General features: G+C 34.7%; 1 protein-coding gene across 3 annotated transcripts; it reads right to left on the reverse strand.

Annotated features, from left to right (window-relative positions):
• Nucleotides 1-634: 634 nt before the first annotated feature.
• LOC120283381 (peroxisome biogenesis protein 6-like) lies at nucleotides 635-3625 on the reverse strand. 3 transcript variants are annotated; one of them, XM_039290053.1, is made up of 10 exons: nucleotides 3351-3625; nucleotides 3122-3193; nucleotides 2518-2604; nucleotides 2298-2420; nucleotides 2072-2200; nucleotides 1912-1950; nucleotides 1699-1820; nucleotides 1369-1461; nucleotides 1025-1102; nucleotides 635-883 (listed from the first exon to the last, which is right to left on the reverse strand). In XM_039290053.1, exons 1-9 carry the CDS (start codon nucleotides 3528-3530, stop codon nucleotides 1072-1074), a joined length of 876 nt encoding a protein of 291 aa, XP_039145987.1. In that variant the 5' UTR covers nucleotides 3531-3625; the 3' UTR covers nucleotides 635-883; nucleotides 1025-1071. The 3 variants fall into 3 exon arrangements, with proteins under 3 accessions (XP_039145987.1, XP_039145986.1, XP_039145985.1); XM_039290052.1 differs by having other exon boundaries at nucleotides 1317-1461; XM_039290051.1 differs by having other exon boundaries at nucleotides 1314-1461.
• Nucleotides 3626-13043: the final 9418 nt, after the last annotated feature.

The following is a 13043-nucleotide window of genomic DNA, read 5'->3' on the forward strand; positions in this document are numbered from 1 at the left end:
TTATGAACTTTAAATTTTTAATATTTAATAATTCATATATATAATTTTTTTTGGTGCTTTTTTTTTAATCTTTTTACCCTTTTATATTTTTTTTAATAAAATTTATAATTTATCCATTCTCATAAAAAAAATATATATATATTACATAATTATTAGTTGTTATAGCATTTTACGTATTTCGCAAAGAGATCATTATCCATTTGATGATTATAGAATCAAATTGCTAAATATGGAGAATTAAGTACATAATTGTTAGTTGTTATAGCATTTGCGGGCGATATATTGAATAATCAACCTAGGATAATATATTCAGTTTCTTTTAAATATCAATAATTATATATATAACGCGATCATTTTTATGTAAAAGAGTTAACCCCACACTTACCATTTTTCTTTTATATAAGTGGTTATATATAAAATATTTTTAAATTATAATGTTAGAGAGCAACACTTGTAAATTATTTGTGTATTAAAGAAAAAACGCTTGACAAGTAACATCCTGTATTTACCCTGGTTTTCCTGCTTTGTGTTTCTATTTTGATTTTTCTTTTTTGTAATCACATGTTTTGTGTCCTTATTAGCGGTTTATCTATTCTTACAAAAAAATAAAAAAACACCTCACAAATGAAACAACTAAGAAAAATAAAAACTCAAATAAAAAATTAAGGGAAAAAAAACTGAAGAACGGACTAAAGAAGAGAGGGGTTCACTGGTCTAATTGCTTTGAAAATAATTATTCAGTTATTTGGATATGGCACGAAAACAAGGATGCTGTCCAATCGGATTGAGACGGGTGAGACAAAATTTGATGCCGGTTCACTTAATTTGTACAAGCTCCTTCAAAGTGATCCATTAGACGTTCCTACTTAACCAATTCCAAGGCCTGCCAACACAGGGTGAAAACATGAATTGCCAGAAAACAAATACACACATGCCTGAGCAATACAAACAGATACATTTTGTCAATATGAGGAGCATTTAAACCCAGTTTAATATTTTCATCAATCCAGCTTCATGTACATACCTCCATAAAATCATCCATCTCAACAATAACTGCATCTTCATCGACACTCAAAGAATCATCATTCCCTCGACAAGCCCCCTAGTATATATATATATATATATATATATATGGCAGCTTGTTGTAAAAAATAAAAATACAGAATAGAGGAATATGAAGCATGAATGTAATAGAGATGCATGATCAACTGGTGCAGCAAATGTGAGGGTTTCACAATCTTACAATGTTCTAAAAAGGGCACATAAGATGGTATGCTAAAATATTAATTATTTTATCGAATTAAAAAAACTACCACCTGGCGCATTGCTGCAAAATCCCAAGCAGTTTCACATAATCCACTCACGCACCAACCAGTGAAATATGGTGGGCATTGCTCAGCCACAGAAAGCAGAGACACGCTTTCATGCAGGTTAATTCCGCGTGTGACTACTCTGAGAACGCTGTGAGCAATAGAAAATTCCAACATAAATAACACCACTTAAATTGCTCAAGAAGTATTTAAATAGAGATTCACAAAGATCCATCTGAGGCAAGAGTTACAAACAAAGGACAATTAGGTACTCGAGGAAAGAATTGTTATTAGTTGGCATCACAAGTGAAGCATGCTATGTCACTTTGCCAGAGTTCATAATATACAAATTACAAACAGAAAGGAGTCAAATGAAATATGAACTGACCTTTCACGGAAAGATGCATCTGGATTTACACCAACATATATCAGTTTGTCGAAACGGCCGGGACACAGAAATGCAGGGTCAATGAAATCTGGCATGTTGCTTGCTCCAATAATAAATATATCCTGGAAAAATGCCAACCGAAAAGAAAAAGTGATCAGACATTAAAATCCATAAATACACAATTGTAACAGGAAGTCAAATTACGCAGGGAACCTCAGTGGAGACATGTAAGGCATCAATCTCTGCAAGCACCTGAAAGAAATACACAAGAGACGATAAGGAACACATACAAAACACAATATGATGTCTAACATTATATAATATATTACAGCAAATAGGAAAAGCAACCAACCAAAAAGGGAGGAACAGTTACCTGAGTGAACACTTTATTCATCTCACAAGCCAGACCATCAGAATCTCCAGAGGCATTCCTATCACTACGACGACGAGCAAGAAAATCAAGATAATCAAAGAAAATAACACAGGGGCGCAATGACCTAGCCTGCAGGAAGTGAAACAGATGTTAGCATATAACTGAAACAAAAGGAAGACTATCAAATAGTTAAAATCAACACAGGAAGTATTACAGAAATTTATACCTTCTGAAAAATGGCACGGACATTTTTTTCTGATTCTCCAGAGACCCTATCAATCAATTCTGACCAGTTCACAGTAAGCAAATTCAATGAACACTCACCAGCTACAGCATTTGCCAACAATGTCTGCAAATCTCATAGAGAGATAATGAGCAAAGAGAAAAAGAAGCAGCAGCAGCAGCAGCAGCAGCAGCTGCCTAAAAATTTTGTGCATGACACTGACCTTCCCTGTTCCAGGAGGACCATAGAGAAGAACACCTGAGCGTTTCTGCAACCCAGTTGAAAACTGATCCTTGTGGAGGAGAGGCAACTGCAGTAACAGTTTGAATAATATAAACATAATACAGGAAGATAAGGAAGATAAACACAGAAGTCCAACCTCTTTTCTTTCTTTCTTTTGTTATTATTATTATTATTATTATTATTTTACAACGTAAACAAACTACCACAAATACACAATACCACAACATACACGTACATTGGAAGGAAATCAAATCATGTGTCTTTTCCAAGATGCTATTGCTACCATGATAAATCTAACCTTCTGTTATGGCTAAATAATTGCAATGATTAATTGCTCAAATAAATAATCGATGCCCAAAATATAATAATAAATAAAATAAAATAAAATAATCTATAAGCGAGTTCTGATTTATTATTTGAGAGCATGCACAAAGAACTTAGCATAATACAGATTGTGCCTCACAAGCTGACTGGTCTTGCTAATGAAATTGCTGACCTACAAGTCCTTGTGATTTAAAAATGAATTGATATTCAGAAAAAGAAAAAGAAAAACTTCATGAAATAAATAAAAATAATGGTCTTACTTGGATTGCCTCTAAAAGTGCTTTCTTGACATCCTCAAGTCCACCAACATCTTCCCATTTTACATCAGGCACCTAATTAAAGAACCATATATAGCATTACAGTAAGTTAATATCACATCTTTAAAAGAACACTAAATATGCATGAAAAAAAATCATCAACAAAATAAATTATCACGATTTCACCCAACCAAACAAAATTCAAGAAAATATGAGGAAGCCAACCGATTACCAGAGACTCAGATGTTACTGTCAATTTCATCAGCTTGGAAACAGTATTGCCGACCAAGAAGGAATCCGAGACATCATCAGCTTTTACAGGCTCTTCTAAGTCGTAATCCGCCGATGCCCTAACCCCAGACCCTTCAGGTAATACCCCGGATTTGGCGGCGTTGGGGAGGGAATCGATCATGATGCAGTTGGAGTAGAGGTGCTGGTTCCGCCAAGTTAAGATGGAAAAAAACCAACCCTCCACCTTAACCCTTACCCCAACCCCAACCCCAACCCCAACCGAGGGCGAACAGAAAGCTACCCAAAGGCAAAAACCTGCTCTATTTATAGCGCTGAAATTAATCATATATATTTATATATATATATATTATATCCAATAAATTAAATTTTAAAATAAACACCAGAGAAATTTATTGTAAATATTAAATAAACTCCAAATCTCACGGATTTAAAATTGTTCTCGTAATATGAGTCAAATTATAAAAAAAAAATGCCTATTAATAAATTAGTATGAAATTTTTGCTAATTATGTTTTTTTTAAGTACTATCCGAGTTATATATGTGCGATACACTGAAGAGAGAGGTTACACCACAAGATTTTTATAATATTATTCCCATTTATGATTTTAGTAATAGTAATTAATTTCTAACTATTTTTTATAATTTAATATCTCCCAAAAATCTCACAATTTAAACCTTGAACATGTACATCATATCTTGTTAATGTTAATTTAATTGATAAAATCAACTTTTTTTTTTTAATCTGTGCTTTAAAAAAGTCATTTAAAATTAACAATTTTAAAATTTAAATCAACTAAATGTTATAAAAACTGAAAAAACTTAAAGCATATCTAATTGTTATAGTATCATGGCCTCATCAATCCATTAATTTTTACCCATTAAACTACTCCTATAGTAATAGAATAATAATATTTGTACATAATAGATTTACAAAAAAAACTTTCCCAAATGACATGGATGCCAATCCATATCAACATCTATGTTGTTTAAAAAAAAATTTAGTTTTTTATTATCTAAATCCTAAATCTAAACATTTGATTGTATAAACTAAAAACTTCCTCCTTAAACCCCTAAATCTTAAATTGTGAATCGCAAATGCTTTACAATGGTTTGCAATTTACTGTTTAGGCTCTACTTGGATGAGGTGGAGAAGAGTTTCATAAAGGAAAATATAGTAGGAAAGGATAAAAAAACATAATATGCTCCTAAAGATTTGCTCCTAATTTAGGTAAAAGGACAGAAAGATCCAATCAATTTTGTCCAGCCTTTCCACAACATGTCTCCTATGTGTAAAATATTCTTTTGTGCCCTTGCAGATCACATTAGGTTTCCCGAGAGCAAATGGATAAAGAGAGTACTATAGCACTTATTGTAGTATAAGTGACCTTTTCCCTTTGTCTCTGACGCCTTTTTTGAGTGTTTTCTATAATGTTTAGTTAAGTTGGGGAGTTCATGGGTAAAAAGTAGTCTTTTCAAGGTTTTTCGGTCTTAAAAAATAAGCACACATATGCTTAGGATGTGTTTATGCCCATGCTTTTTATTAGAGAGTGTTTGGCTTAATTTTGAAGTGAAATTGGCCAACCTATAATAAGCACGCCTTGAAGTACGCCCATGCTTCAGAGAGCACGACCCTGCTCGGAGGCCATTGCTTGTGCTGAGTGTTTTTTTGGAATTCTAGAGATTTGCACAAGGTGAAGCACGCTCATGCTTTCTTGGCGAAGTCCAGATGTGCTCTTTATTGTAGCACTGTTACTGTAGTGGTGTTGTTGTAGCTGTGCACGGGGTAAAGCACGCCCGTGCTTTGGTTTTTCAGCCTCAATTTTAAGGCTCTCTGAGTCATCGTAAACCCTGACCCTTTTACTCTTTTCTTCTCCTTTCTTCCTCCTCTCCCTTATGCTTCCTTTGGAGCAAGAAGCAAGGATGCTAACCCTTATTCTTGCAAAATTAGAGCTTTGGATTCACTCTTCTCCTTAGATTTCTTGAGATAAGAGCTCTTCTTCCTTCCCTCCCATGTGTTCTTGGAAAATTTGATTTAGGGGTTTCTTTGTTAGTCTAATTCTTGTGTTTCTTGTCGAGAATTGTTTGGAGAGTTTGCATTGCTTGAAATTCATTGTTCTAATCCTTTGAATGGTTGAGTTCTTCATCCTTGGCTTGTTAGGGTTCTTTGTTACTGTAGCGTTACTGTAACACCAGTTAAACTTTGCTGTTTCTTTGAATTCTTTGGTTTGGAGTGAAGTTGAAATCCTTAGAAATTGCTTGAGAACCTTGGTAGCTAGTTTTGAGCCAACCTTAGAGTTGATTTAGGGTTGTTCGTCAATTAGTGAAACCTAGGGTTTCATTGGTTGTGGTTGACTTATTTGAATTCTTGTTGTTTACGTTGGTTATTTGGCTAGATAGTGAGATCTTAGCTTGAGGAAATGAATCTGCGGAAGATTAGCGCGCTGGAAGTCTAAATGGCCTAAGGGCAAGTGGGTTTATGTTGATGCACATTTTAGTAGAATTTGATTTAAATGGCATCTTTGTTTGATTGATGATCATGTCATGGTTTTATCGTATTTAATTCGATGTGTTGATTGATTTGGATGGAACTTTCCAGCTTTGATTTTTATTTGGAAAACTCTTGATTGGTTGATCAAATGTATTATGCCATTATTGTTTTATGCCTTGGGAAATTAAAATGATCTTTGTGAGCATATTTACTTATTTTTGAGCTTTTACCATTGAGACTTGTGGAATTAATTTTCATCCCAAGTTTGGGGATGGTATCTAGGATCTGGACTACATGTTTGTTATACATATATTGCATTATTAAGCTTCCACATGTATTAATTGTGATCGGGCGGAGCCCTGCCCTATTATAGTAGGCGGTCTTCACTACCAACCTGTTGAGGTGGCCTGAAAACCTAAGTTTATTGTCCAATTTAGGTTGCGTAGAATCCTAAATGGATGCACATCGAGAATCACTAGTCACCACACGGGTTCTCTATGGGCCAACGTCTAAAGTTATGAACACTTTGACGACTCTTGACTAAGTCACTATAGAGGTTAAGTTAGAGAGTGTTTTTAGGCCATTGCTCATTTCTTTGAGTTGAATTTTTCTTACTTGAGAAAACTTTCATTTCATGCAATCATCCTTTTTAGCTCTTGTTTATATTTTGAATCATTGTTTCAATAATGAGTTTACCTTATCATGATTATTAAAATTTGATTTATATAAGTCCGTGGATTCTACATTGTTATAACTCTTACTTGATCAAAAATGGGTCTTTTATGAAGTTTATTGATTTGATTCTTGTATCTTGTGTTTATCCATACTTTTGCAAAATGTTAGAATCCAGGTTTTAGTGCGAGATGTTGTTTAAGAAAATTCTTTGGTTTATTTGGTTATTTTGTTAGAACTATGTTAACCCATTCACTGAGTGACTTAGGTTATCCACCCCCCTTCCTCATTTCCATGCTCTAACAGGCAGTAGAATGGTTGTGCAGCGGAGTGTTAGGCATTATTCTCCTTATCTTGTTATTTCTTGTATTATGTATGTTTCTTATTGAACATGTAGCATTTTATAAGAACATGGATCCACTAATGTATTTGCCACTCAATGTATAGGTTTTGTATGTTGTTTATTTTTGTTGAAACCTTGTGATATTTATGCTCAGCATCCTTTTTGAATTCCATTATTAGGTTTTGATATTGTTGTTTCCTCTGCATGTTAGATGGACCTTTGGTCTTGTATATCTTCCTATGTAAGTGTTTTTTGGTTCAGTGTTGTTGATTCCAGGGTTGGTGTTAGCCTAATGGTGACTCAAGGGTAGAGTGGTAGAATATCCCTCTTCGAGTTGTCGTGGCGGTTGTCGGGTCCCGGGCCCACGGGTCTTGCACTATAGCAGATACTACAGCAAATTATTGTAGCAGGTTGCAAGAAACCCTCAAGTTTCTGGAAAAGTCATGCGGCTAGAATACGGCCCGTATGGAACCCGTATGGATACTATAGCATTCCAAAATACTTAATTAACTCTTCATCCTCTCTTTAATCTATAGTGCATTCTTGGAGAGTTTTGAGAGGGAAAAAAAAAGGAGAAGAGGGTTGCGGGCTAGATCTTCAAGATCCATCAAAGGAAAAGGCTTGGAGGCATTCTAGAGTTTTGGATCTGAGCTTGAGAGCTCTAAGAAGAAGAAGAGAAGGTACATTTGTGCTCTTTCTTCTTCATTCTTGTAAACCTAAACTAGGGCTTGCAAGATGGTGGGAAGTTAGCCAGGGCAAGTTGATTTTCTTCTTGTTGTGTGTTTTTCATTGCTCAAGAGAGGCATGTTATTGCTTGTATGCATCAATTTGCCAGATTAAGCTAGTTTGTAGCTTAAGGGAGAAGAAGAACATTGTAGCTACTTCTCATACAACTTGAATAATCTAGGTCTTTATGGTTTCTCTTTGTAGTCAAGAGTTTTCCCCCAAGGATTCTTCATCCTGAAAATTTGTACATTGGTGTTTGAATGAAATTGTGGTGATTTGATTGTCACTGATCCTTGAGAGGTGAATAGTGTTGATTGCCAAGATTTGTCCGTTGTGTGTTTGAGACCCCGTGCTTCCCAACATGGATATCAACGCACCCAGAAGAGACCTACCAAGCGCCAACAGAAACTACATCAAGCACATCAATGGTTGTAGATCTAGGAGAACTTAACAGAACTGGTAGTTAGTTCATCTGCTTCAAAACTCATTTTATACATCAATCATGGTCGCAAATAGATAGCGCCTTTCATCTTCTTTATTGCATAATGGCAAAATTTTGGTGTTAATTAAACATTGAAATTACTTAGTTGCTGGTTTTCTCTTATTGAGAACATCGGGGACTATACCATAGAAAAATAGGTGCTATGCTCTCCCTGCATAAAAAGATAAATTAATCTTCTTTTGACTATCAAAGATCATTTCTGTAAAGACTAGGATCCTTCTTAGTTGAATCTTTGGTTGTTTATTCCAGCCAAATTGAAAGCCATTCAAAGATTACATCCTTATGAGGCTACTACCATTGAAATTGCTTTGTTCGAGTTTTTCTAATTGCAAAAATGTAATGATTGGGTTATCATTCTTCAACCGCATTGCTAATTTGTTATGTTTCCTAAGTATAATTAATTTTGTGAATTCCTTAAATAATTCATTTACATTCTCTACAATAAGATAATTAGCTATGATTATATTAATTCAACATCTTTGTTATATAGCATACAACCTATTGGCTATTGTTAGCCATATAGGTACCTGCACTCATTGTGGGCATTATGTCGCTCATGTGTTGAAAGATGGAAGATGGGTGATCTTTAATAACAAAAAAGTGGCAATATCAGTTAATATTTCTAAAGACTCGAGGTACCTTTACTTCCTGAAATGTGAACCAGCTTGGTTTCCTGATGTTGGTGGTCTCTGGAGAACTCGGAAGTATATTAGAAAGGTATTCTATTAATCTCTATTCAAAGTCTCATTTCATAAAGATATTATGTTAATGTTGAGATTTCATATAACCAAATTGTTTTTTGATATTTGCTTGTGTGGTAGATAATTAGTGCATAAGCTGCCTATGAGATCAGGTTTCCAAAGACTAAATATCCTCTTGTGTGGACCTCCAGGTTGTGGGATGACCTTCAAAGCTCATGTTGCCGTTGCTGCTGCTTCTATGCCGTTTATCTATGTCGGAGGAGCGGAGTTTGTAAAAGAGTGTAATCATGCCCTTGTGAAAGTCGTAAGAAGATTCCTTCTATCTATATTGATACATATCCTTATCTTAGATTATAGGCAAGTTGAATGTGTTTTTAAATTCATTGACTGTTATCTTTTCATTTCAGGTCCATGTTTTATTTTCCAAGGCAATTGGCTTAGCACCTTCCATTCTTTTTTTTTTTATGATCTTGATTCTTTTGCCATTCAGGGGGATCTGCCCCAGTTACTAACGACCTTTTTAAACCATTTGGCTATTGTATATTGAATTTAGTGGCAATTTTTGTTCTTTGCTATCATATGATTTGACTGCATTAGAGATAAATTGGATTGGCAAAGATTAAATTAGATAAGGAAAAATACTTGTTGTTAACTTTTATATTTCTTGGTTGATTATGTCTTTATTTGCAATTAGGTAGCAACATCAAACAATGTTAGCAGGAGTCCAACAAACCTTGGACAAGGAGGATGATTTCCTAATGGTCGTGGCAGTCCCGCACAAGGCAGTAATGACCCATGACTACATTTCTCGTGATGTGGTGTTTGATGAGCAAGTGTTTCCTTTTCAAAAGTCCTCTCAAAATGTCCCACACTCTGTTCCCAATCATTCGCACTCCACTGTCCTTCTTCCTCTAGTTACCTCTAAACTTCCTCATATCGATAAAGATTCAGCAACAACATCTATTCCTCCTAGCCTAGCAAGGGATGAAATTCAGTTAAGTAATTACAATACTAACCCTATGACCAACAATGTTCCTTTGTATTCTGAGTCTACAGATGCTCAAGACGGAGCCACTAGTCAACAACATGTTGTTGATCATCAACCAATGAAAACAAGACTACAAAACACATTCGAAAGTCAAGGAAGTTCAATGATGCCACTATTCAATATCCGACAAATAGGAGAGCATTCTCAACAGTAGCTGAACCAACTACTCATATTTAAGCTATGCAAAATCCTCAATGGAAAAGTGCAATGGATGCAAAGTTTGAAGGACTGCTCAGAAATAGAACCTGGTAGTTGGTACCACCAAGGAGAGGCATGAATATTATTGCTTGCAAATGGGTCTTCAAACTCAAAAGGAAAGCATATGGTACTATTGATAGGTACAAAGCACTCCTTGTTGCAAAAGGATTCAAGCAAAGGTATGAAATTGATTATCTAGACACTTAGTCCTGTAGTTAAGCCTACAACTATCTAGATTATTTTGTCTATTAAAATCTCCAAAGGATGGATACTGAGGCAGATTGATATACAAAATGCATTTTTTCATTGTGTGTTGCAAGAAGAAGTCTACATGAGGCAGCCTCTGGGGTATAAGAATGTTAATTTTCCTTCTAATTATGTTTGCCGTTTGGAAAAGGCCTTGTATGGATTAAAACATGCACCTAAATCATGGCATTCTAGGCTAACCTGTAATATCCAGGAACTCGTGTTCACAATATCCAAGTCTGACACATATTTGTTCATTTTTAACCAAAATGGAATCACAATATTCATGCTTGTTTATTTTGATGACATAATTATTGTGAGTTCCTCTGCTAGTGCATCAGACAAATTGATCTAACAATTGACAAAGATCTTGGACCATTGGAGTATTTTCTAGGCATTGAAGTCAAGTCCACCAAAAATGGTGTTTTGTTGTCGCAAGGAAAATATATTGTAGACCTCTTAGGAAGAACAAATATGAAGCAATGCAAAGAAATATCTACACCTATGGCAATTGGAGAAAAATTGACCAAGACTGAAGGAGTACAACTATCGGATACTAACACTTTTCAATACAGGAGAACAGTAGGATCATTGCAATACCTTACCATCCCACGCCCAGATATTTCATTTGCAATGAGTAAAGTATGCCAATTTTTACAACATCCTACTGATCTCCATTGGGCAGGAATGAAAATAATTCTACGCTACATCAAGGGTATTGATACTAGAGGCTATAGCTTCAGAAGTCTTCTTCAACAACTCTCAATGATTTCTCAGATGCAGATTGGGCTAGATGTCTAGATGATCGGTGCTCTACATGAGAGTTTGCAATCTTTCTAGGCTCAAATCTTGTGTCATGGAATTCAAGAAAACAACCTATAGTATCTCATTCAAGCACGGAATTAGAGTACAAAGCAATTGCAAATGCTAAGCAAAGGTGATATGGATACAATCTTTATTGCGTGAACTTGGTGTTTTTCAGAACAATGCGCCCAAGCTGCAATACGACAATCTTGGAGTAGCCTATTTGACTATCAATCCAATCTTCCATGCTAGAACGAAACATATTGAAGTTGATTTTCACTTCGTTTGAGAGCAAGTTGTGCGAAAGGCGATAGAGGTTCATTTTAGTTCCTCAAAGGATCAACTCGCAGACATGTTTACTAAGGCTCTTCCCAAACCAACATTTCATTCATTTTGCGACAATCTCAATTTAAAGACCCTTCAGTTGTGATTGAGGGTGACTATTAGAAGTATGAGTATGCATCTTCCTTTTAGTTTTTGACCCTTTCATTGTATTCTATTAGAGTGAGTGGCTAGCGTTCAGTGTTGTTTCACATAGTGCCACTATTTTCGCTTTGTTTGTTACTGCACATTGTACCACTCCTTGGAATTGAGTTATTTAATGAATTGAGATCCAAGAGATCAATATTACGGCAAAACAAGCTTCACTTAGTTTTTTTCATAGAGAATTCTTCCAACCGACCAGATCTACTTGATCCACACCTGTCATATGATCACTATTTTCTGAATACTCTTTTTGTGGATTTTCTAGGTTTGAAAGCAAGATTGGATATTCTAAAAATTCTTTCACGTAAGATAATCATCCTTAAATTTGTATTTTATTTTATGATTTTTTTTCCATTTTTTTACTTGACGTATCAATTATTGTTGTAAATGGAACAACTACGGTTGGTTGACATTGCTTTCAAGTAGTGGCATTAATGACTGAGGGATTTAGTGGTAGAGATCTTGAAAGTCTTCTGTCAAATGCAGGGCTTGCTTCTACTACCATCGACTAAGTTTTGAGGGTAAGGCCCTTAGCCTCAAATGCGAGGCTACTAGTTGTTGAGGACAGAATTTTGAAGGACATTGCTTCAAAGGGGCCCTCGGTGCCAAAAGTTTAGACGGATAAGCTTTGATCAAAGTATGAGGAATTTATGCAAGCTAGATCTTAGGTTTAACCAATGTCTTACCAACCATTAATTGCTGAGGCAATTTTGGCCAATTTTGAAGGTTTTTTTGTTTTTTCCAAACGCCATTCTTCAAGTTACTGTGTTTTCTATTCATTGTTTTAACCACAACTCCTGATCTTATTTTCTTTACAAACACCATTCTTAAAAACAAAATCTTTTATCCTACTTGCTCTCTATCATGTTTTTATTTCTTTTTATTGTTTTTAAGTATGTATTATGATTAATATCATTTACATTTTCCTTAAAACGCGTTATGAGCATGATTTTGCTCTTAATCATTATTTATATTTCTCTATACTTTGTTTTACCCATAGTTTAGATTATATTGATTCTTATACTATATGGCTAACAACTATTTATTAAATTAATTAATTTTTATATCTATTATTTAATACATTGCTTTAATTTTCTATTAACTTCTTGTGTTTAGAGAAAAATCTTGACATCATGGCAAATATATATATATATATATATATATATATATATATATATATATTGAGAAAGGCGACAAGCACCAGAACCCTAGGGACGTGCATGTGTGGGGAGCAAGGCTTAACGCCAACCCACATGCCCTTACCTTGTGTAGGACATAAGGTTCGATCTCGGGTCCTCCCCGAAACGAACATCCTAGGCAAATATTTTATAGAGAAATATTTTTTTATTTTTTTAATTATAAATAAAGAGCTTTTACAATTTCTATATTGTTAATTTTTTTTCTTTGTTGAGGTTTGCCCACAAATTTTAAATATATCCAATTTTATCATAAATAATGA

Source organism: Dioscorea cayenensis, chromosome 19, assembly GCF_009730915.1.
Source record: "Dioscorea cayenensis subsp. rotundata cultivar TDr96_F1 chromosome 19, TDr96_F1_v2_PseudoChromosome.rev07_lg8_w22 25.fasta, whole genome shotgun sequence".
Lineage (NCBI taxonomy): Eukaryota > Viridiplantae > Streptophyta > Magnoliopsida > Dioscoreales > Dioscoreaceae > Dioscorea > Dioscorea cayenensis.